We start from the raw sequence: 26765 nt of genomic DNA, 5'->3' as shown, positions 1-26765 counted from the left end.
TTAAGACAGGATGTTACTAAATTCAGACCAAAACCTCATGCTGTGCAGATTATCCTTTACTTGCAACCACAATTGAAGCCAACATTTCTATTGCTAAGCGAGATAATTCTTAAGTGAGTTTTGCTCCATTTTACGATCTTTCTTGCCACAGTTGGTAAGTGAATCACAGCAGTTGTAAAGTTAGTAACACATTTCTGAAGAGAATCTGGCTTTCTCATTGACTTTGCTTATCAGAAGTTGACCCCATGAGTCAGTTGTCATGCATTTCAATTTTGACCACGTAACTGTGGGGATACTACAACAGTCATAAGTGTGAAAAGCAGTTGTAAATAATGTTTTTCAGTACTGTTGTAATTTCAAACAGTCACTAAATGAACTATTATAAGTCCAGGACTACCTGTAATTAGTAATAGCCCGTTTGGAAAATTATAAAAGCTATATTCTATGCATACAGGCATACTTCTCAATTAACTAATTTGTCTGATAAATGCATAAATGCACAAATTTATTAGTGATAGTATCCCTTACTGTGCAATGTGAAGAACTGTATTATCCTATTGCTATAGTATCATCTTTTCCCAGGATAGCAAGGCTGCTTTCTTCAGAAAAGGATCAGTTCATTAAAACAGCTGTAAAGATAGTCATTTCCATAGATGCTCCAAAGCACTTTCTGGGATTCAAACCCCAAATAATAAACAATTCTATAGTTATTATTTTCTGGCATAGCAATCCTATGCAGGTGTTTAATTGAAAGAGACAATAGGTAAAACAATAATAAATATCTGAGGCCTTCCAATATAGAACAATGATAATAAAAGACTGCTAGGCTGGAAGCATACTTGTATTCACCTAAACCTTATTGCAAACTTCCCTACAAATAAGAAGCCCTATAAGGCATATTTCTAGACTGATAAAATATTATAAATGAAACTGGATGATAGTGTTTAAAGGCCTATTGCAGGGTTACAGTTAAACAAGGCTGATGAATATGGGCCTTCTGAATATAGCCTTGTTCCTTTTTACCTCTTATTTGTGCATGTTAACAGCTCTCATATTAATAAAAATAAGATAATTAACCATTCCAAAGAAGAACTTTCAAGTATCATACAGTTAATTTAGAATAGAAATTAATAATGAAATTAATTTCCATGGTGTCACACCAAATTAGGTAGTCAGATATATGCTAGAATTGAAATTGTTATTTAAGTCCTATTCCTAAAAAAACCAAACCTTTGAAAATATTTCAAATAACAACCGTTCCCAAAGTAGCAAATGTTAGATTATGAAAGCAAACATAAATATAAGAAATATGCTTTCTAGTATTTTTCCATTTTCCACATAAGGCACCATTTACAGGTTCTCTAATAATTTATCTGAAAGAAACACAGATGCTTACGGGGGTTTTGTATTTTCACTGTTGAATCTGGGTCAGGATGCTGTTTATGCATCACTTGTGTACAAATCTGCTCAATGAGTATCTGATTAAAAAGAAAAAAAGAATATATCAGGAAAAAATTAATATTGAAATAATTTCAAACTTTTCAATTAAAAACAGCCAAATTCTGATCTTTAAAATAACTATATCAAGAAATAAAATACTTTAGATGACAAGCAGGAAGAATGACCTACTTCTTAGAAAATTAATGCTTTGTTATAATATTTTTCCTTGCTCAGATAACATTATTTAACTCAAGCTGGTGACAAAGTTCAAGTGATAGGATGCTCAATAGAAAAACAAGAAAAACGTAAGAACTCTATGAAAGTTTATTTTAAACACAGTCCGTTCATGCAAATAAATAAAAATATATTAAAACAACAAGAGGCTTATTGTTGGACCATTCTGGCACACTAAACAACACATATTGTTTGTTTATAATAAACAGCAAAATTTATCTGTAATTCTTTATCTCTGACACAAGAGGGTCAGAGCTACAAAATCAATTCTATGCACAAAAGGTGGGATAAAAATTGAAAGAAATCACAATTATTTTAAAAGCCTCTGTGGAGCTTTGGTTATGTGACAGATTGAAAAAGAAATGTGAGGCCCTCAAATTGCCCATTGCTATCTTAACTGAAGGATTGTTCAGTGTTATATTCTAAGGTTCTATACTTGTTAGTTAGTTGCCATACGAAAAACTTCTGATATATTATTATTCTGCACACACGCGGGCGCACACACGCACACCCGATTCAGGGCAGCAAACATATTTAATACTCTTAGGAATACTTAGGAATACTTAATATTGCTGTTTTCTCTATACATATGCATATCCATATACATCTGCATATCCATATATACATATCATCACATCATATCACACTAATCAAAAGTTTATTTTCATAATATTGAAAGATGATTGACAATAGAAGTATTATTTTTAATTAAATTAACATTTTTATTCAAATTAAGTACTGAATTATTAAGTTTTGCTTTTCAAGTTAAGGATATTTTTGCAAAATTTATATTTGTTAACTAGGATTTCTGTGAAATAGAAACCAAAAATTCAAATTTTATCACCTGGAACTTACCAGTATAAATTAAATCATCTTAGCTACATATTTTAAGTCTTTTACCTCAAAAAGAACATTGTAGGTAGTCATGGAAATTAAGTTTGTTTGAAGCGTAAGCCTCTCAGTCAGAAGAGAAAACAGTCCGTGTCCAATCATAATTTCTGCTTTCCTCCTAAAATTATATGGAAAATAAAATAGTAATAAATAACTTGAATATATTTTTGGAGAACAATCACTTTCAGTATTTAAATCAAAACTATTCTCCTTTACTTCCCCATGCTCATTTATTTTAGTCTTAGCTTATGCTTAGGTTTGTAGCTTTTTATGTTATGAAAAAGGAAAGTTATCAAGTCTCATTTCAGAGATACTTCTTAATTAAAAAAATTAATGTTCTGGTGGAAATTTAATCTATATAATCAAATCATCAAATTTTTATAAAATAAATTGAAACATGCACACAATTGCTTGGAACCTCTGCTTTGCTTCTAAGTTTCAAAAGCTTGTTAACAGCTTGCTATGTTTATATCAGAAACAAAGTACGGTTAATAATTTCCGAAGAACCCATAATATGCAAATCAAATTTAAGGCCTAAAGACGTGGCTCTGCCAGTTGGCTTGGGGCCTCACTTTTCCTCACTCCCCCTCGTTCTAAGTTTAAACTATGCTATCATGTTCTAGCTTCTTTGAAATTCGTAACAGATTTACAGTTTGATTACAATTAAAAAGTATGGTTAAGTACAGGGGAATATTAAAAGAACATGGGCAAGCCTAGTTTATGCATACTTGACCAAGGTCTAATTGTCTGTAAAATGTAATCTAGGTAGACTGCTTGTTCGGTGATTGTTTGAAATTACAACAGCACTGAAGGGAGGGACTCATGACCTCTACCTGAAGTTCTGACCATCGCAGCACTAAATAATTAATAACTATCTCCTTCAACAATATAAAATCAACTAGCTCTATACTGTGCTTCGCTATGAAACTATGTGATCGGGCTTAGATTTTTGGGAGAAAAATAAGGGGAAAAAATTGTGCCTCTGCCTACCAGCATCCATCAGTATTCATCTGGCTGGTGTCCTGTCAGTGTGTGAGAATTGAGGGCTGTTTGGAAACAACCATGGAAACTGAACCAGTATTTGAGACAGCAAGGAGCCTGGGTGTGGCTTAGCTCAACTGTTCTGTACTAAAGCTGGTTGCTACTGTGAAAGTAAAACTGAAACTGAAACTCCTCTCTGCTTGTGTTTTGCATTTGGAACAGATTTCTTTTCAGGTGGGAAGCGGGAGTTTAGCATCAGAGCATGTTAATAATAATATAGGAAATACTAATGCTCTGATGGTCATTTCGAAAAATCCTTTCTTAGTGAGCACCTAGAAGCCAAGAGGAACATACATGCCAAATTTCAAGTTTGTAGGCTTTCTGGAGATTTTGTGATAACGCATGAGTGATATTTCGTTTTTATATACTATATATAGATTACAAGTAATCCTTCAACTATGACCGTTAATTTAACATTGGTTTTAAGTTACAATGGGCTGAAGAAAAGGGACTTATGACTTATGACTGTCTTCAAAGATATGACCATCGTACCAGCCCCACAGTCACATGATCGTAATACAGGCACTTGGCAAGTGGTTTGCATTTATGATGGTTGCAGTATCTTGTGGTCACACAATCATGATTTGCAACCTTCCTAGCAAGATTCTGACAAGCAAATGAATTGGAAAAGCTGGATTCACTTAACCGATTCATTTAACACCATGCAATTCACTAAACAACCACTGTACCATGACCGTAAAATTTGGTCTGGTCATGTGATGACTTGCATTGCTTAATGATTGCATTGCTTAGTGACCAACATTCCAGCCCTAATTGTGGTTGTATGTCAAGGACTATTTATAGAAAATAATCCAGAAAAAATAATATTTAAGGAGTTAGATGTTTTTATGATTTATTATTGTTTCCGTCTAATACTTACTTGGGTGCCAGATGCTTTAAAAAGTAGCCCATCACCTTCAGTGCTTGTACTCTGATTCCTTCACTTTTGGAAGCAAGAAGCTTGTAGATAACACTAAAAAAAAATTTTTTTTAAATGTAAATGACTAAAATAGTTTATTTAGGCAACCATCAAGCTACGCTTAGAGAATAATAATCATTGTACACAGTGATAGTTAAAACAATCCAGCATATTACTGAGATACTTATTCCCATTGAATCGGAATGGGGAAAAATATCCATGTTTAACTCAAATCCCACTACTATTAATGGAAAAGAGAATTTATATAGGAAAAGGTCACAAACAAGAAAGACAGGAAAATATTTGTTCAAAATTGACAAATGCAAATTATCAAGGATTTGCGCAGCAGCTGTCTAGATGAAATCAGAGACACTGACACAAACTTGCAGCCTTTTATATAAATATATTTAAATTTACAGCAGTCTTTGTCATTATCCAGAAAAGGAAGAATATACAGATAATGAGGAATATCATGAAGTAAACCAGGGTAAAGAGCAAGCAGAAGAAAAAAAACGAGGGGAAAAGGGGAAACATCCCCTTTATACATACAGCAACCAATCATAGCATAGATTGCAGCATGCATCAGTCAGCAGGACTCTCTAACTAATCAGCTACAATTGTGTGTTCTGACTTATTGTTCACTTTACTATTCCAGCTACTAAATTCAGTATCTTAACACAAATATTTATTGAAAATAATAGAAAATATTTTTCAAAACATAGTTTTTGAAATATATAGAGAACACAAACTGGAGAAACCATATATTTTCAACCATTTTCTATCTCTTTGTCCAGTTTACAATCTTAGGTAAATATTTATGAAGTGTCTATGTTCCAAATTATGGATTGAATATATCAGTCTTTTTGAGAGAACCCAAATTGTGTGAATTTTGAGAGAAAGCTACGTTAACTAACATTTGACATGTATCCCTTGCTAATCATATATAACAGCATTCAAACAAGTGGAGGAAAGAAGTAAAGGTAGCCCTCAATTTACAACCATAATTGAGCCTACAATTTCAGTTATAGGTCCGACTCGTGACAGTTGTAAACAGGGTCACCATGTCACCTGATCTGATTTTTTTTGATAAGTTTTGAATTTCAAACAAAAAAGGTAGTTAGAATTATTGTTTCAAATTATATTCTTGGATATCAATCAGTTAACAAAACATGTTTTTATTTATTTATTTATTTGTCAAAAGCTTATGCTACAACAGAAACAAGAATAAAGTTTAAATACAAGAAATAGGAACTAACAATTTGGGACAATAGGACAGGGATGGTAGGCACGATTGTGCACTTATGCATGCCCCTTAATGTATACATAACTGGATGTTTTATACAAAGTAACCCCCACATTAATATGTAACAAAAGACATTTATCTGACTAGACAACCAAAAAATTCAACTGATTATTGTTATTTCTATTGAAATGTATTTCTTACCGTAATCCATTCCTCTGATCAAAAGCAGGAATCATAGAACTGGGATGCTCAGACATGAGAGCAACAAGCAATTGCAAAACATCCATTAAATTTTCATCCTAAATATAAAGAAACTCATGTTAAAGCTGATACTGATAATTTGTGAATTACTACTATATTCCTCTTCATTAAGTCGGTAAGCAAATCAACCTCATTCTTACATGAATCGTATGGTCTTAAGTGTGAATCTGCTTTTATCCAATGGTTGGCTTTGCCAGTTTCTGGCAAAAACACTACAAAATGTGATCACGTGACTGTGGGATGCTGCAACCAGACACAAGTTGCCAAACTCTCAGAATGTGATTGTGTCACTGCAGGGGTGGTGCAGCAGTCATAAGTTCTAAGATGTTGCAAGTTCTGAGATAGGTCATATTTTTTTTAGTCCATAGTAACTTTGGTGTTAAGTGAAAAATCATTGGTCAAGGACCATCTGTAATCTGTTTTCTAACTTTTTGGGTTTTATTGTTTTAGTTGTAACTTATTCTTAGCCATCCAGAATCATCAAAGCAAGATGGGTGGCTGTATAATTTTTAAGGAATAAAAAATGCAGCTTCATGTTATAGCATTCATGTAATGATATTCATAAGAAAGATGTAAAAGATACTTATGAAATTTCATGATGACAGTCATAAAAGCCAAAGGAAGAAGTAGTAAGGAAAAACTGACAGCCTAAATTTAAAAAAAAAAACTTAACTCAGATCTATACAAACATAAGGAACAAAGTTATCCCTGCTCCCAGTACTAAAAAAAGTGACTATATAAAAGTAGGCCATATTGGAACCAAGGAAATAAATCCATTGGCCCATGAAAGTTTTAATATATTTTAAACAAAACAATCATTTATTCCATGCTATAAATGTGAGTTTCAGAAGTAGAGACACTCAGAAGCAATTTAGTGTGGCAGGGAAACTATTATTCAAATAACAGCTTTGGCTGTTTTTTATTTTAGATTCCTAACACTAAAACCACCAATTAAGACATGTCCTGTATACAAAAACATAAAACAATATGTTGCTAAACTGTTTCAGACTTCAGTCCTAAACTAGCAATTGATATACAAAAGAGTCCACATATTTTTACAAAATCAAATACTGTGTTTCTCCGAAAAGAAAAGCCTGTCTTATATTTTTTTGCCACCAAAAAAAGGCACCAGATCTTATTTTCGGGGAATGTCATCCACTGACTAACCTTGCCCCCGGCCTCTTTCTTGCTGTGAGAGACCTTCAGGAACTTCTCCTGTGGCCGGCAAGGCTTTCCTGAAGGCTTCTGCAGCCAATAACAGAACTCCAGATTGATCCAGAGCTTTGTTATCAGCTACAGAGGCCTTCAGGAAAGCCTTACCAGCCTTGCCAGCTGCAGAAGAAATGGGCCAGCAAGGCAGGTGTTGGGGTATCCGAGGCCTGGCTACAACTGTCCAAAGGTAAGTAGTAGGGCAGTTCCACCACCCCCATCCCCACCCTAGCTTAATTTTTACTCGTGCACTCTGGAGTGGGCAGGATCTTCACTAGGGCTTATTTTGGGGGTAGGGCTTATATTGGGTGCACATATAAAAATCAAGCTAGGACTTACTTTCAGTGTAGGTCGTATTTTTGGGAAAACAGGGAAGTAACTATGTTACCAAATGCATAAATCTAATACTTTATATTTTGTGATATTCTTTCTTTTCTCCTCTGCTATCTCCAGGTATTGCAGCATCAATTATCAAGACTTTTTGTCATTCTTATTGACCATTCTTAAGTCTGCAATATTATGCAGCAAACATTTGTATTATTACAGATAAAATAAAATAAAACAAACTATATTTAGTTTTTTGAAGCTCCAAGATATCACCATCAGTGTTTTGAATCTAAGTGCCATGATTAATGCACATAGAACATGTACTTACTGCTTTTGGAATATACTTGCAGACAAGCCAAGAATTTTACATGGCTTGCCTGAAAAACAAGCCTCAAAACTGTGTTCAGCTTATGCATGAACAAGCTGATCAGGGAATATATATAGCAATACTTTTTTAAAATATCCATATAGATGGTTCATAATCATGAATAAACCCATCTATAAATAAGCAGATCCTCACATTTTAACCAATATACAATGAAAAAAGTGCCACCTGTGGATAGATTGTATAAATTTAAAACAAACAAACATTTTAAGGACTCGTCTTACTGCAGACTGAACATTTTTCACATCTATCCAGAAATACTTTATTTAAAATGGTATTATTATTTTTCATGGAAAAAATCCTTTGTGGGTACAGCTTTATGATTTGTTCTTTTCTCTGTCCCCCCCTCCCGATATTCCAGTTTGATGAAATGAATTGAAAAATCCCTATAGAATCCTGTTGCACAAAGAACTTCAAGATAAGGGTTTTAAATCATATCTGTAGACTCAATCAATGTTATATATGTTTCTTCTTACTTCAATGTTCTTGGATGGTAGGATATTTTATTCAAAAGCTTCTTGGAACTTAGCTTACCTCGTGAATAGTAAGAAGATAATTCAGAATGCCCTGGAGTTCATCTTCTTTCACTCCATAGTCCTTAAAAAGATAATCAAGAGAAATGTAATTCAAGTAATGTATTTAAAAGCAGAAGAAACAGGTCACCCTCTAACATAAATTCTAGTGAAATATTTTGAATTCATTAATACATGACTTCAGTATTAGTTTTAGTTAGTATTAGTATTAGTTTTAATATTACAGGTCCCTATGACTATGTGTATGACACATAAATTCCATACATTCCCATATATTTATCCTTTAGATCAGTGGTCGCCCACCAGTGGGACAGGGACCAATGGTGGTCCACGAGAAAATTTTGGTGGTCCACAGAGAAATGTCATCCCCAAAGCACCCCCCAAAACAATTAATCCAGGATGTGTGGGAACACAAGGCTGTGCCGTCCGCATGGTCCGCAGGAACACAAGGCTTTCATCACTTGCATTGCGAATAATACAAGGTAGTGAGGGGAGGGGGGAAAGGGTGGAGGGGGAGAACTCGCCCCAAGTGCCTCGCCTGGCCACCAGGCTGTTTTTTTCCATTTCTTTCTTCTTCTGCTTTTGGCTGCGTGCAAGGAAAGCAGCAAAAGTCTTTTTCTCTCTCCCCCAAACTCTGCCAGAAATGAGTCTTTGGGACCCTGCAAGGCATCCTGCTCCAAGAGGCTGCATCGGCAAAGACTCATTTCTGGTGGAGTTTGAGGGAGAGAGAAAAAGACTTTTGCTGCTTTCCTTGCATGAAGGCTAAATTCTCTCTCTCTCCCTCTGAGAATGGAACTGGAGACAGTAAAGAATGATCAATCGGTAGGAAAATGGGGTGGAGATTCCCAGGGTCTCTGTAGACAGATCGTTCTTTATTCATATACTGTGTTTTTTTTGTTTTTTTTGAGCCCCGAAAAAATGGCTAGGACGTCTTTTCTGGGGTGAATTAATTTCTCCCCCACACACACACACACACCAGCGCTGTCTCCAACAACAGCATCTGAGTCGCTCCCGCTTTTCCCCGGCCCCATAACCACAGGGAAAAAAAACATTTTGAGGTACCTTGGAGCGCCGTGTGCTGCGTTTTGGTTTAATCCTGAGCGGCTGGGTGGGCGTGAGAAGAGCCAAGCGAGCATCTCTGCTGCTGCTATCCTTGGTGCTGATGCTGGTACTTTTGCTCCAGCCTCGGGCTCTGCAAGTTTGCAAAAGTCCAGGTGCACAGCCCATTCCTGCATTCCAAGCGCCCAGGCCGAGCTGCAGCTATCCCTCTCTCACCAGCGCTGTCTCCAATAACAGTGGCAGCAACAGCAGGAACTGTGGAAGTTACGGAGGTGGCTCCCCCACCCGAGAAGCGGCTGAAACACTTCCACGGTTCCTGCTGCTGCCGCCGCTGTTATTGAAGATTGGGCTTTGCGAGAGAGGGACAGCTGCAGCTCAGCCTGGGTGCTTGGAATGCAGGAACGGGCTGCGCACCGGGACTTTTGCAAACTTGCAAAGACCGAGGCTGAAGCACCAAGGGTAGCAGCAGCAGAGATGCTCACTCGGCTATTCTCACACCCACCCAGCCGCTCGGGATTAAACCAAAATGCAGTGCGTGGCTCTCCCAGGTACCTCAAAATGTTTTTTTTTTCTGTTGTTACGGGGATGGGGGAAAAGTGGGAGTGACTCAGACGCTGTTATTGGAGACAGCACTGCGAGAGAGGTGCCAGCACCGGTGGGAACCGTGGAAGCTACAGAGGCCTGAGAAGCAGCTGAAATGCTACTGGACATCCACGCCGATGCCGCCCACCTGCTGACCCGGGTAAGGGAGCCCTCTGTGCTCCACCATGGTGTTAGGAGCAGCTGATGGTGAGGTGTAGCTGCCCGCTGGGCACTCCTAATGGCAAGTTCCCCCCACCTTCCCCACCCCAATTTTGCATGTTTTAAACTAGGCTTAATTTCATTTTATGTCTAGAAAACATGCTGGGTCTTCCTATGGGGGGGCGTATTGTTGGAGAAACATGGTGTGTGTGTGTGTGTGTGTGTATAAATATATACATATACATACATACATATATCTATATATATATCCCTGAAATGAGGGTGTGTGAGGACCTCTGTTTGTGTGTCTTTGTGTGGGAGGGAGGGAGGGAGGGAGGGAGGGAGGGAGAGAGAATGAGAATATCACCACCAGCCCTCCAAGGTTATATCGGATCTCTCTCTCTCTCTCCCACCAATGTCAGCAAGCCACCATCAGTCAAAATTCATATTAGTGATCCACGGGATTTAAAATTATGAGTTTGGTGGTCCCTGAGGTCCAAAAGGTTGGTAACCCCGGCTTTAGATCAGGGCTCCCCAATTCCCGGTCTGTAGATTGGCACCAGTCCACAGCATGCCAGAAATCAGGTCACACAAATGAGCAGAGCCCCATCTGTGGGATACAGACAGCACACAAAACCACACCCCTCCAGTCCACAGAAAAACCTCTCTCCATGGAGCCAGTCCCTGCTTTAGATCTCATATTCTTGGCCATTTATTTAAAGGGGACCTATATGAATTACAATACAGCTTACCCAATAAAAGAGGACTGTGACTCAATAACAGAGTTTATGGTTGCCTGAAGGAGCTCCCAAGTATAGTCTTGCAATTAATTTGGAATAACCATAGCCGAGAACCCCACAGAGTCACTGCCAGTTATCAAACCAGATAAACAAATTGTATGTTTCAATCTAAAACTAGCTTTAAACACTCTCATCATTGTTTTTATGCATTTAAAGCGGTCTTCTGACTAATTTGCGAAATAATTAAAATAGAATCAACTATTAGAAGCAAAATATCTTGATTTTTAATTAAAAAGACACCAAGAACACCATCCAGAGTCATTTGTTTGTGAGATGGATGGCTATATAAATTTAACAAATGAACAGGTAAATGAATGTCTACATACAAGTCTCAAACTATAGTGAAAAAAGTTTTTCATTCTTCCAGGATATATAATGGATACCAGAAGAGACAATATTCTTAACTAAACATGATATAATCATATAGATCTATTAACATGGCTTGCCTTAGAGTCAGAAATAAGAAATACTGAGCGTGCTATAAGGCTTCAAGCATTTTTAAAGCAAAATCAAATATTGTACCAATTTCAAGCTCTGAAAGTATTTTTTAAACATTTGTCCTATAAGGTTTCTACTTTTTTTTCAGCTGGAGAAAGTCTAAGCTTCCTTCAGTTATTTGCACTTTATCTTTGGGGAGCTTTATTAACTTAGCTTTTTTCAGTCAAGTAACATGACAAGGACAACAGTGAAAGAGGGACAGAAAACAAAAGGAAGAAATAGGACAGGATGGATGGCTTGAACTTTGCCATCAGCATGGTTTCTGTACTTTATGTACACATCAGTTTGATTACAACATTGGATTCACAGCCTGGTTAACCTTCTTTTTTATACTATATCAATATCAAAGGCAGTGTTTTCAATATTAAGCAAAAACCAAGAACATGGGGGCATAACCCCAAACTGACAGGAGGGAAGTTCAAAAGTAGTGTTTGAACGTATTACTTCATAGAAAGAGTAGTGGAAGCAGGGAACCAACTTCCAGCAAAGGTAGTCAATCACCAGTAACTGATTTTAAACACAGGATAAACACTTATGCATCATCTGACAAAAATTAAAAAAATAAAACAAATTTAAAAAACCTGAAAGGGCAGACTTGATGGACCACTTGATGGGTCTTTTTCTGCGGTCAGTTTTCTATGTTACACAGAGAACAATTATTAATTGAAGAAAGCAGCTCTAGTGAGACATGGACATTTAAAGGGCTGCACCTGTACTTCCTACAGCAAATGTTCAGTCAACAGAAATATAAGGTACACACTCTAAAGCAGGAAGCCCCACCCCCCGCAATCCATTTGAATTGGAATGATGATTCCTAGAAGTTGAGTTCCCTTCCATCAGCATCTTAACAATTCTAGAAAACAATAAGCAGGGCAAATAGCTCTGTAAGAAAATAAAACTGAACAATACAATCTCAATTTTAAGATTTCTTACCTTTGTCACCAATTGCTTAATAAACATCAGTAAACAGGCTCGCAGAGAAAGAATTTCTTTCTGATTAGGCCGAGGTCCATCTTAATATGAAAGATACATTATATTACATCATGTACTTAAAGTCTGTGATTATTATTATGCAATTACAGTAACTCCTAATTTTTTGTGCTGCATATTAAAGAAAACATTATTTTGAACACACGGAATATTTCAATCATTATTAATTTGCTTTAATCAGGTTAATATCTTAATAAAACTCAAATCAAATTTTTAAGCTACAATGTTTTCATCCAACTTAAGCAATGGATTGCTTCAATCCTTTTCAGTGGAAAGCTGTCTGTCAGAAATATGACACATTATATTTCCTAGGGAAAAACTATTCTGACCTCTTTTTTTCTAATTTTTGGAACAGCTCCTTGTGTCCTCTTTTGTGCTTAAACCAGGTTCATCCCCTCTTTCTTTTAACATCACCAATCCCAGAGAATTATCTTCCTTGCTGACCAAAATATTTTTTGCTATTGAGATTTTTCCTTCTGAATATTGCAAACCACCTCCAGTCTCTTGGTCATATCTCAAATAGGCAATATCCCTTGGCAGCCTTGGTCATGTACCTTTACTTACAGAAGGAATACTAAGTCATGGTTTGCTGTAACTGTGCATTCCAAGTTGTGCATATACCATAAGTAGCAATATTTTTTGTTGTATTACTATCCCACCTTTATTTTTACAAATAACTCAAGACAATGAATATGTCAAACACACTTTCCTCCTTCTAATTTCCTGACAACGACAACCCTGTGAGGTGGTTTGGGCTAAGTGGGGATGGCTGGTCTGGTCACCCAGGTGATGCAGTGCTAAGCCACAAATAATATTTATATAATTCACAGTGCTTGGGTTTGCAGAACTTCCTAAGCCACGGGTGTCAAACGTGCAGTGTCACATTGCCATTACGTAATGTTTTGTGATGTTTTTTCCCTTCGCCGAGCAGCAGTGGGTGTGGCCTGCATGTGATGGGCCGCCAGTTTGACATCGCTGTTCTAAGCCAAAACTCAATTAAATATATTATATGTTAGGCTAAAGAGTGAATCCAGGTAAAAGTTAGTAAGAGATCCTGAAGGTTTACAATGACATAATTACAACAGCAAAAGAACTACAAAATGAGATAACATTTGTATTTATTTTTAACTGGTTTTCAACCCCTTTGAACTCCTTTGAGTCAATGTTAACTCCTGTCGACTGCCTAGACTAATCCCTGCAGTTTTCTTGATAAATATTTGTGAAGTGGTTTGGCATTGCCTGCTTCCTACTAGTGTCTGATTCAGCGTTCACCCAGCTGGCTTCATGCCTAAGGTGGAATAAGACTCCCCTAAGTATCATACCACACTGGCTCTCTTTAGCAGAAAAGCATACTGCAAATTCCATGTGAATTTCTTATCCGTTGCAATATTTTATGTGTATTTCCAGATTTTTTGGCATATATGTTTTGCATATATCTAACCATAAGAGTAATTCCATATACATATGCATACACATACATATACACACTCGCACGCAGACATACACGCACACACACAAACAAATGGAATATGACACTAGAGTTTTAAAAGAATACAGATCACCCAGTATCACACACATTACATTTAAATTCCATAAATATTTAAAATATTGTGTCATTTCAGCATCTAACTTATTCATAGTTCCAGATGTTGTGTTTTTGTTGTAAAGCAAGAAAATAAATACATACCTAAACCTTTAGGAGTAATTCCACTACGGTCTTGAGGATTAACTACCCAATAGTAATACTTCAAGGTATGCATTGCTAGTAGAACTGTACCAACTCGTCTAATTGCATTATATATATTTGCTATGCCAATGAATTCAGTGGACAAGTAAGTGTACAACATCAATTGAACCTGTATCATCCAATTAAAAACAAAAACAAAGGAGAATAACTAAGTTTATATATATTAGGGAAATTAAATAAAGGCAAGGAAATGAGCACTTCCAAAGCTCTATTTATACATTTATTTATCTGGAATATATACCAATAGATACAATTCATAACATTTGCAAAGATTTCCAGAGGTTTGATATTGTGGTATATCATTGCATTATGTCTATATTGGACTTATGTACAAAACAAAACAATTGGGGTTTTGAGTTCAAAACCAAGAAACCCACCAAAGCTCGTTCTCTGATCTGCTTTTCACAGAATAAAATCTGAAACAGTTCAAAAGTTCAATTTCATTGGAGTAAACCTCAGAATATTTCAAGCCATATACTAAAAATTAAAAGTGAAAAGTTTAAGATATCTAGTTTTCTTTTTCACTTAAGTACCGTAAGAAGGAGAGGGTCATCCACATTAGCTTGCTTCAACAAGCCAAATGAGAAAATTCTTAATGAAAGAATTTCTTTAATAATAATACTATCAAAAATGTTCAATTTAGTAGTAATAAATTACTATTAATTACTTATTGGAAACAAAACACTCAGACCAATGTACTTTTTTTAAGCATGAAACACCTGAAACAGCTGTGCACTCAAAACAGTTTCACAAGTGAAACATTTTTCATTAATTTGTATAGTTAATTCACTTTTCCCCCCTTCTGTTCAATTGTGTCTGATCCTTGGAGACTGCCTGACCAGAGGTGGTATTCAGCAGGTTCTGACCAGTTCTGGAGAACTGGTAGCAGAAATTTTGAGTAGTTCAGAGAACCAGCAAATATCACCTCTGACTGGCCCCACCCCTATCTATTCTCTGCCTCCAAGTCCTAGCTGATTGGCTGGGTCTTCTTTTGTTGCCCTGCACAGGAGAACAGAGCTGGAAAGCAGGTAGTGGGATGGGGAGGGAATTGGATTTTGCAATAACCTTCCCCCAGGAATGGGGAGGGAATGGGGATTTTGCAGTATCCTTCCCCTGGAGTGGGTTGGGAATAGAGATTTTACAGTATCCTTCACCTGCCACACCCACCAAGCCAAGCCATGCCCACTAAGCCACACCCACAATTTTGAATCCCACCACTGCGCCTGACAATTGCCTGCAGTTCTCCTGGCAAGTTTTTTTCAATAATGGCTTCCTATTGCCTCCTTCTTAGGGATGAGAGAAAGTAAATGGTCCAAGATCACTTGGGCTTTTTGCTCAAGGCAAGACTAGAACTTCCCTGGTTTCTGACTGCTTAACTACTACACCAGACTGGGTCTCTTAGTTCATGTTATGTTTCTCCAAAATACTGTATATCTTTTAACACAGGAGAGGGGAAATAAATCTAAATTATGGAATCTGTATATCACATTAGTACTAAAAGAAAAATCGAGTCCTTTTATGCTCTGTTCACAAATGGAATGCATCTTACCTTGGCTGGAGTATAAATCCATATTACAGGGTTAAGGAGAATATGATCACAGAGCTGCTTCAGCAAGGGGGCTCCATTATGCAAATTGCTCAGATATTTAGCAAAGGCAAGGCAAAGGTCTAAGACAGTTCTGTTAATGTGTGCTTTGGAAGACTGTAGAAGGAAAAATGTACTTAAGTAATGATGAACATAGCCAAAATATTTTTAAAAATGCAAAGAAAAAAACATTTAAATTTTCTTTACCTTTTCAAGACTGTATCCTATTACAAGGAAGCCCTTACAAGAAAGCATTTGTTCTTGCATAGCAACTGAGTTCTTCAGCAATTCCATAATGAAAGCCAGTAAAATAGAACTGAAAAACATATTGCATTGATGCAGCATATTAAAAATTAGCATATTTAGGGTTTGGAGTAGCACATTTCTGTTGATTGATTGATACTGGGTCATTCTTCTCAATTCAGCAGAGTATATATTTTTATAGTTTGAAATACAATTACTGCAATTGCATAATTTACCGCATCTTTGCCAAGTAACCACTATCACCCTATAGCAATCCCAAAGAGTGATGACTAGAAGGAATATAAACATTGATGTTCCTCCTTGAAGAAATATTCAATAGTAGCAGGAAGCTTCATTACTGCATGCAATACATAATCCAGTCTGTAATGTACCTGACAAACTGGTTCTGAGAGTAAGAGAGTAAGCTATGTTTAAAACACATTACACTGCAAAGCAAGTCTAGAGGATCAGAACACATACAGATTGCAGATTAGAACTGAGTTCTATAGATTTATTTTTTCTTTTTCTTTTTGTCATGAAATATAGTTCATTTTCCAGTATTGGGGTTTTAAACTATATGGAATTAAAACTATGCCATTTAGAAAAAAAAATACATGCAAATATTATTTTAAACAACTCTTTAGCCTGACAGCTGAGCAATTTAGAAAATTATGACTATGTTTATTGTACAAAATTCAGTCAAGAAATAATACCACAAAAATGGAAGGAACCAAGAACAAAACCAGGTAACTTTGGTAATTAAAATATTTGAGGTAAACAAAAGGTTGTGCTTTGGTACCAACACTGGCAATTACTTTAGAAAAACAAGTAGTTTAATAAAAACAATCAGAAGGATGAAGAAAATAAATGTCTGTTATTTCTAATATAACATTTTCATTTAGATGATAAAATACCATGATATCTGAATCAAAATCAAATGTTATAGCTTTAATTTATATTTATTTTGTTACTGCAGCCAGAGCAAATAATGTACATTGCTGCATAATTTACTGGGTAAATTAGGTGTTCTAGTCCAGAATGTGTCTCATTAAAAATATTAATGCACAATAATCAAAAATGCCATTTGCTTTTGAAAGCTATTGCATTTAAATTCTAAAAGCATTTAGAAGGCAATTGCTGCAGAATAATTAGCTTTTCCTAGAAACACACCCACTGTTTTTGACAATCCTATAGTAGTTTGTGCATATAAGACATTTTTTACTGATCAAGTACTAGAGTCAGGAAGACAAACTCTCCTTGGCCAGAACCAGCAGCTCTGTAAAAAATAACCCTGTATACCTTTTGACAGAAAGGAATTCATCCCTGAGGAATTTTTCATATCTCCCCCTCCCTGACTCCATAAATTACATAGCTACTGAATGATGTACACATTTGTGTAGAAGACTTAGTGTCAATAATCCGACTTCATCTCAAGGTCTTCTCTCCATAACAGATTTAACATGCTCTAACCTTGAAAATATAAATAATGTTCTCCACACTGTCATATAATTGCATTACTTGGGGATAATTCCCACTCCCATCCCACCCACCCCCAAAAAAAGCTAAACACGTTCTCATGTGTTTTCACTTCAGATACATTTATGTGTGTGTGGCTATCTTTTAACATGCATTGTATTTTCGACTTACTTTATCATCACAAACATTTCCAAAATTAGTGCCGTTGCTACAGAGTTATCACTAAGAGTTACTACTTTTTACTATTAGAATACAGTAGTTTCTCTGACATTTAGACCATCAAAATGAAAAAGCAGTTTGAAGTGAGAATAAAGATTCTTCTTACCAAAGAGTTGTGTCAGGCTGATCCAAGGAATATTGCCTATAGTCCAGCTGTGCAAATAGAGGAAATAACACCTGCACTCCTCCAATAGAATGCATTGCACCTTGGATAGAATGGGTTATGACTGCTTTCACATCCTGTAATGTCAAATTTGAACATATTAAATGTGGTACTTTTTTCCCGCTATTGTTACTTTTAGGTTTCAATGTACCGAAGAGTTTCAGTAAGATCTTTTCATTATTTACATTATAGTGCCCTGCTAAGGTCATACACATTGTGAAAGACCACAGTTGTGTTCTATACAGGAAATCTAAATAAAAGCCTTTAAAATAAGGATGAGAGCAGAGCTTCTATCAGGCCTTAAAGCAAAGGATGTGTTTAGCTTGAAGAAAATACAAGGGCCTGAGAGCTTATGATTGCACATCACTAATCATTCACATCTGGTCTGAAAACAGGCTATGCGTTGAAAGGATCAAGCCATAAACTTAAATCTTTTGAAGAAGACACTAAAAGATCAAAACACACCCAGGAGTGGGGGTGGGAAATCAAGTACATCTCCCTATGAACCTGAAATCAGACACACCAAAATACCTGTAACATGAGGGCATGTGGTGAATGTACAAAGATAGAAGGATTATCCTTGGGTGATGATTCTAGGCAGAGCTGTGCATCGGTAGCCCTTGGGTTGTATGTAAAGGCAATAGCATTAGACAGTTTTCCATCATATAATAATTGTTTATGATGATCAGCTAGGAACAGATCACTTTCTCCCTTGAACTTAAAAGTTCCCTAAAAAGAAAGATTAAAAGAAAGATAATATTTAACCTGAATGCAATTGGAATGCAAAGTTTCACATGTAGGTAGTTTAGGATGATTCAACTATACATGTGTGAGATGCATTAATGAGTAAAAACAACAATAAACAATATTTTTGAAAAGAAATTCTACATTTATATCTTGGCATTGGTTATTTGTAAAAAAAAAGGGATAAGGATAGGAGAAAATATATTTGAATACTGTTTATTGGAAAAGTTGAAGAGCAAAACAATTTTGTGATGTTTTATAATTTTGTTTTGTTCAGAAGTACAAGCAGCCCGGATTTAGGACCATTCTTTCAGCTACTGATCAAAATTACAATGGCATAAATGAAAGAACATACAACCCCTGCCTGAAGTTGCAGCCACTGCAGCATCCCTGCAGTCATGTGAACAAAATTCAGGTACATGACAATCTGCCTGCCCTTATATCAATCACAGGTATGCTGCAGCAGGATTCCCCACCTATCTTTCCCCTCCTCCGACTCTGCTAGTCCCCACAGGTCTTAGGCCTGCTGCTTCCCATCCTGCTAGGCCCCACACCTTCCTCCCCATACTGTCATGGCTTGGTCCACTTCATTGTGTCTGCCTCCAAAAGGGTGTTCCCTTCTGTGATGGCACCATGCAGCCTCCATATAGGAAGTCTGTGTGGCAGAGTAGCTACTTCTACAGGGAAATCTATAGAAAAGGTAAATAGATCAAGCCATGAGGGAGGAAGGAGAGGAAGGTATGGGATCCAGTAAGGTGTGAGGCAGGATTATGACCAGTGAGGACCCAGTGATGTAGAGAAAGCCCTGGAAGGCCCAGGGGAGGCCACATGTGAACTGGAGAAGTGAAGCAATGAGTATCTGTGCCTGTGCTTCCCCACCTGAGGCAATTGCTGCTCACAACCACAATAGGGAGAGCAGGAATTCACATGGGTGTTTCACTTAATGACTGTCATAATTTACAATCATAATAGTCATGTTCATAATGGTTGTAAGTTGGGAACATGTATATGAAGTACAGACATTTACGTTTAAAATTGACACATACACACATACAGAGTCAACATCAAGCCATGGTTTATAATGCTTGAACTCTATCCTTGGAGCTTAGCTGAGGGACAAGAAGGTCATATCCTTCATTTTTGAGGATAAATTAGTAATAAATTTAAATTTGTAATATTTATTATATTCTGCACAAAGTAAATGGAAATCAGAATATTTAAAAACACACTCATCATTTAATGGGGATGCTGCTATAATTTTAAAATCAATCCAGCATAAAATTAAAGTTTTGTTAGTTCCACCAAAATCCTGTTAGGACTATACATACTTTGTATCCCAGACCAAGTTGATAAATCGCAAAGATCTGAGCAGCATTGAGAGCTTCACTGAAAAGATAAACAGCTGTCATCTGCCCACAAAACACTCGATTGGCATCTGCTGTTTCTGAAGAGCCCAGGAAACATTTGTCAAATGTCTAAGAAAGTAAATAAAAAAATCTAGTCAATGTTTAATTTGTTTTTGAAAGTGAAGACTATATACATGATAAAATATCTTCCATTCTTTTTTTCCCCTTTTTCTTGTATATGTATTTGGGATGAGTAAAGTCACTGGAGTTGTGAACATAGCTTCCTTAAAATAAATTTTAATGAAGTCAGAATTTCATTTGTTATTGTTTTTTACAGATGAGTTTTTTCTTAGGATATTTTCTTAGGTAGCATTTTACTCCAGGTGGTACGGTAGTGATTGTGATGTTTTTGTTATATGGATTGTTTTTACATTGATCAGAGTAGGGATGTGAGTAGTTTACGTAGTACTGACATAATTTAATTAACAACAGCAATAAATAAATAAAAATCACATAAATTATTTCTCATCCATATTTATTTACTTAGTTGGTAAGACTATTTTTACATATTCATTCATTCTCCAAGTGTCACAGATTGGACAAAGAGAAAATATAGAACTTTTATCCTATATTTAATTTATAAATATTGCTAAAGATATAAAAAGAAGAGTTCAGTTACAACTGAAGCAATGCATATGACAAACTAAGGAAATAAATGTGTATAAGAAAAAAAAATATGTATTTTTTCTGTTTATTGCTTTTATTTTATTTATTTCAGTGATATATTTTATTTTATTTATTTCAGGATGTAATGCTTACGTTAGTACTCTGATCAATGTAAAAATAGTCCATACAACAAAACAGAATACTTTATTAAAACATTATAGTTATCACCACACCACCCGGAATAAAAGGCTACCTAAGAAAATATATAAATAAGAAGAAACAATGATATTCCAGTTACCCATTCCAGTTAGACCAACCCCCAAAGTAAAATTGTTTTCACAACATTAAGAGTAAGGCACCAAGTGATCAAAATATTCAAAGCATTGAGATCATCTTTGAGAAAGCTTGCCACCAAAATGCCAGCCTTCTGAACCATGAGGTCCCTCGTCTCTGACAGGGTTGACTCAATTCTTTAAAACAATGTAGTGTTGCTTCTACTCTAAAGGGGTTCACCATAAGCACCATTCTGAACTGTGCTCTGAAGCCTTTAACAAACAGTACAAATACTGAAAAATAGGGCCTAGCAGACCCCCTTTTCTCTGAAGATGACAGCCACAATTGCCAGCAAAATATCAGGAAATCTTTTTTCTAGATCAAGGTCAATTAACCCTAAAGGCCAATGTTTATTTATTTGTTAGATTTGCATCCCATGTTTAATAGCATCTCAACGAGATATCCATATGATTTCACACTAACAACCCTGTAAAATTGTGACAGGCCTACTTATATTTATAAATGAAAATAATATCTGGGTCAATACTCAAGATCTCTGCTTCAAATTATTGTTTGGCGCAAAAATTAAGAGAATAGTCAATTTCCATTTTTCATTTTCAGCTTTAACATAAGCAACACAAGACAGAAAAGACATACAATATCTCCTGTAAATAACTGATAAAGTGAATCACTTACATCACTGGCATTGACAAACCATGTTATCTCTCCATATGATGCTAGTTCTCCATTCACATAACATCTGAGTTCACTATTCTTCCAGCGATTATAGATATGAACAATAGTAACCATGTACCACTATATAAGGAAATGTAGATGAATTAGACTCTCAGATGAAAATTAGTCAGTCTGCACATAGTGAACAGAAAATGCATTGTTGCTGTATTGTTCTTTCACTGACAGTCATACATTTAACAGCCTTATTTTTTAAGTAATAACATTGTTTAATTTTTGCTATTGAGAATGTGTTTTGCATTCGGCATTTTGTTCTTCTTTTGTTTTTTTAATCTATGACTGCTTCTACAGGTAGTCCTGAACTTATGACCACAATTGAGCCCAAAACTTCTATTGGTAAGTGAGACATTTGTTAGGTAGGTTTTGCCCCATTTTACAACCTTTCTTACCACAGTTGTTAAGTGAATCACTGCAGTTGTTACGTTAGTAATATGGTTGCAAGTGCATCTAGCTTCCCCATTTATTTGCTTGTCAGAAGGCTGCAAAAGGGGATTACCTGATCCTGGGACACTGCAACCGTCATAAATATGAATTAGTTGCCATTGCCAAGCACCTGAATTTTGGTCACATGACATAGGGATGCTGCAATGGTCATAAGTATGAAAAACGGTCACATAGGTCACTTTTTTCAGTGCCATTGTAACATTGAACAGTCACTAAATGAACTGTTGTAAGTCGAGGTTTACCTGTCTTTCATTTTATCTTTCTGGCTACAACAAAGAAAGTGAATAAATTCCTGAACTGATTTTCAAACAACTAGTAATTACAGAATTAGACATCTTAAACTTGTTCCTTTTAAATTATTATAGAATTTTATATTAGAATTTTCTTTGTATGCATATACATATATATATATATTGCAATTATGAAAATAAATATCAACCTAAAACCGCTAATGCCAATGATCAATAATTTTCAAATTCAGAAATATCTGTTAAACATTTTATTAATTGTAGATTAAACATAATGTTGAAGAAAGTTTACACCAAACAGAGTATGGAAAGTGAGAGCTCTTCTTTCACATATAAGTCCAGCTGAAACAAATTTAAAAAAAGCAGAGTTTTTCCCTTGTCTGGTGTTTTGGAAAGAATCCAAACTTCTGGAAGATATAAATTATTTCCTGTACAGTGGATTCATAACTGTTCTAAAAGAATCAGGAATCTCAGTGTGTTCTCCATCTACTTACTAGTTGATAAATAGAATAATAAATAGAATTCAGACAGAAGCAGAAGCCATGTTGCTGATAATTGGACTACTGAATAGCTGAATGGCTTTTGGCACCAAGTATGGAATGTGTTGGAGAAGAAACTATTTTATTTGAGCCTAGAGCATGCAGGTCAAATAAATAAAGCACAATTCACAGTTCCCAATGAAAATGGAAAAGAACCGAGTCACCATGGAGTGGATAAAAAGTAAAAAAACAAAAAAAGTTAAAGCAAAAAAGTTACTAGCAAAACAGAAGCAATCTAAACTTTGAGACAAAAGTTGACGTTTACTTCTAAATGAGCCACCATCTGAAATCTCTAAGAATGATGAAACCTTGTATTAGAGGAGGCAGTAGATTAGGAAAATATTGTGTAAAGAAATTATGAATGTTAAAGCTGTTATAGAGAGGAGGGAATAATCTCTATACCTCTTAAAGGAGCAAACAATAAAATAAAAGAAATAAAAGCAGAAACTGAGGTGGACTCAGTCCACAAAACTAAAAGACCGAAAACACAGTAAATTTATCTTATAGGAAAGCTATCTGGGATGTAGGTTAAATGAGGTATAAGAGTAGGATTGATACTTCATGTTACTTGAATTTAAGTGCTACCTGTGAAGGAATAAGTCCTTTGAGCATGAAAACAATAGCTACTGGGCTGTTTGCCAGTGACTGGATCATCCAAAACAAACCCATGAATGACACATACCTTTTGCGGCTTGAAATCAAATTTCACACAGTGCTGGAAACCTTTTCCTTTTGATTTAATTGATGTCACAACCAAACAGCCTCCCACAAAATGGGCAGAGTAACCAAGCCCTTTACTTGTTCTAAAACTGAAACAAATAAATAAAATTATTACGCTTATTTACATGTTTTGATGAATGTCAATTTTATAAGCAAATATATTGCAACAATAGTAAATATATCAGGATATATTTATATACATATTTATAATACAATATATAGTGCCAATAAAGTACTAGGACTAGCACTGATGTTACCTAGTTAGGGTAACAAAATGTCTGCAAGAAAACAAGCAAACTCAGAAGCAAGCACCACAAAATATATAGTAAATATATAAAATGCATATATACTTACCAATATAAGTAAGGCTTATCTTTGTCTACATTAATATTATTTACAGGATCCATTCTTAACCAAGTATGAAAGGTAAATCCATTCTGGTATGGCCACTTTGCTATAGGAGGTAAGGCAATAGCCTAAAAAAAGCAATGGATTTTCATAAATGAAACATGTTCTTTTTTAAAAATAAAATAAAATATGTTTTAATAAAGATCCTTATTTTCATTTCAATCTTTGCTGTAAGTTAACATCCATTTCATGTAGGCAAAAGCAATATATTTTCTTTGTGTTTTGCTTCTCTCTACAGTAAAGATAGATCTTGAGATTGCGCTCATGTATTCTGCATAACTATTGGCATTCTGTTTTTTGTTTCTTTGGTTAGTGGACACAGAAACTGAGGTATTTGCAATCAGCTGGCAATCAGTTTCCATCATCATCTGAGCTGTTAATATAGCCTTTTCTAAGGACTCAAATTTTGACCTAGCCTCACTTTTGTAATCATGATGGAATTTAATTTAATTTTTAACATCTCTTGAAGACTGAAAACCCTTCAGAAGTGCAAACTTCGTATTTGCTATGTGATTCCCTCTTCAATCTATTTATAAAGAAAAAGAAGTACCGATTTCCAGCTTTGAAAAGATTTTATTTTTTTCTAATATGCAGCTAAAAGATGACTATATTTTCCTTTGGAAAGTTTTTAAATGTGAAGAATTTGGATGATTTGATTTAAAGAAGATGTGGAAGTTAACTAAAAATATCCTGTGGGAAAGAGCTTCTGTGTTTTTAAGTTGCTGATAAGAAGGCTTTGAAAGTTAACTACCAGATGGCTATGTTAAAGGAAATTTATGATTTGTGGACTCAAGAACTATAAGAGTACTTAACCCTATATTGCAATCAAAAAGTGCTGAAGAGAATCAAGTTTCTTTGAATAAAACAGAAAATGTATTATTGAGGATCTTAAAATTATAGCCTCCAAGAAAGAGATGGAAATATTGGATTTACAAATGGATCTGGAGGACTACTTAAAAAACAACAAATGCATAAATAAGATATAAGAAATGATGTGAATTATGAAACTGCTTGAGTATTTATTCAAGCAAATCACTACTCGCTTCAACCCATGATATCAAAATCTGTGACAACTCCTTTTAATTTGTTTTAAGCTGAGTTTATAAATTTAATAGATGTCTCTTTTAAAAAATATGTATCAGATTTGCTTGTAGTCAACTGTTATAAAGCTTATTAAACTTTATCTTCATGTATATATATCCCAGTTTCCAAAACTGGCACAGAAAGATTTGAATTACTTTTCTTTAAGCTATGATATTATATTTAAGACTTCAGAAAAAAAAGACCAAGTACCTTACAAAACAAAGATTTTTAAAAAACAAACATGATAGATAAAATTACTTACTGCAGCACTTTTTCCTGGGAAATTGAAGAAGGCATCAGGCCCATATTTCTGGGGCATATATTTTAACACAGACAACAACTTTCCAGCATACAGAGGCTATTCAAAAAACAAATTCTTATTACAATGTTGAATGATGATGACGACGACAATGATGATAACAATAAACAATACCAATACCAATAATAATACCAATTATTGAGTTGAAAAAAAAAAGAACTGAAAGAAAATCATGAAATATCACTGCCCATTGAAACTATGCGATTATGGATGAAACATGTAATAATGATACCCATTGTCATCGGGGCACTTGGTAACATGTCCAAGAATTTTGTAAAATACATCAAAAAATTGCAATTTCCTATAATAACACCAGCAGAACTATAAAAAACTGCTACTTGGAACATTGTACATTTCAAGAAGATACTTGGTTGATACTTAGGATGCTGGCAGCAACCTTCAGTGCCAGTCAGTAATATTTGTGATACATTTTTTAAATATTCAGTTGATTGAGTTTGATGTTTAATGAATAGAAGAGATAATAAAATTAGACTTGAATTTCCTGATTTTGCAAAACAACAACAACAACCCAACATCCTACTTGGAACTGACTAAATACTCAGACACTACCTTAATAGCTGTTTGGTCTTTGATCAGGACTTTAACTGTTAGGTTTTTACCAGTCCCAGACTGTGAATCGAATTGAACATTAAATTTTTAATAATAATAATAATAATAATAATAATAATAATAATAATAATAATAATCCCATAAACATATTCAACTTTCATACCTCTAACAATTTTAGATGTTTCTCCAAGGCTCTTGGGCCAGAAAATCAGGATATAAATAGTTTACATATAATAATGATTATACATCAGAATATTGCTATTAAGAATGTAAGACCACATCTACTCTATCAAAACAGTTTATGCTGCTACAGCCCAGGGATATTTTAAATCTAAATAGAGCAGCTAAAAATCTAAATAGAGCAGCTAAAAATGAAGATTTCCACAAAGGCAGGCAGGAAGACATGTAGTATGAGATGGAGCAGGCCACCCTCCCAGGAAGAGGACTGATCTTCTAAGAACCATTCCTTGTTTCCAGCGTTTTGCCATTATCTGGGATCCAGCTACCAGGTCCTTGAAGGCTCCATCTTCTGGCTACTGCTACTTAATGCCAAATTCACTTGCCATCTGGTTCATATGTTGCATCATATGTGAACCTAGCAACCAGAGGGATTGTTCTACAAATAATTAAGTATGATGCTTTACAAAT

General features: G+C 35.4%; 1 protein-coding gene across 5 annotated transcripts in view; it reads right to left on the bottom strand.

The window, feature by feature from the left end:
- The window catches only part of LRBA (LPS responsive beige-like anchor protein), a 342404-nt gene that overhangs the window by 291865 nt on the left and 23774 nt on the right, over positions 1-26765 (bottom strand). For all 5 annotated transcript variants that reach the window (XM_087936051.1, XM_026698133.2, XM_026698135.2 and 2 more), the window contains exons 5-20: positions 25491-25586; positions 24092-24213; positions 23700-23826; positions 21730-21849; positions 20077-20223; positions 18536-18733; positions 17948-18081; positions 16111-16219; positions 15868-16020; positions 14259-14427; positions 12515-12594; positions 8485-8547; positions 5970-6067; positions 4487-4579; positions 2575-2683; positions 1397-1478 (exon numbers count right to left, since the gene is read on the bottom strand). In XM_087936051.1, the coding sequence (XP_087792177.1) occupies positions 1397-1478; positions 2575-2683; positions 4487-4579; positions 5970-6067; positions 8485-8547; positions 12515-12594; positions 14259-14427; positions 15868-16020; positions 16111-16219; positions 17948-18081; positions 18536-18733; positions 20077-20223; positions 21730-21849; positions 23700-23826; positions 24092-24213; positions 25491-25586 (1900 nt within the window). The remainder of the gene's footprint in view (positions 1-1396; positions 1479-2574; positions 2684-4486; positions 4580-5969; positions 6068-8484; positions 8548-12514; positions 12595-14258; positions 14428-15867; positions 16021-16110; positions 16220-17947; positions 18082-18535; positions 18734-20076; positions 20224-21729; positions 21850-23699; positions 23827-24091; positions 24214-25490; positions 25587-26765) is intronic.

The sequence above is a fragment of the Pseudonaja textilis genome, chromosome 6 (genome assembly GCF_049901715.1).
Source record: "Pseudonaja textilis isolate UNSWEBS1 chromosome 6, rPseTex1.2, whole genome shotgun sequence".
Taxonomy (NCBI): domain Eukaryota; kingdom Metazoa; phylum Chordata; class Lepidosauria; order Squamata; family Elapidae; genus Pseudonaja; species Pseudonaja textilis.
Note: the sequence above shows the minus strand (reverse complement) of the source record. Positions and strands in the feature narration are given on the sequence as shown.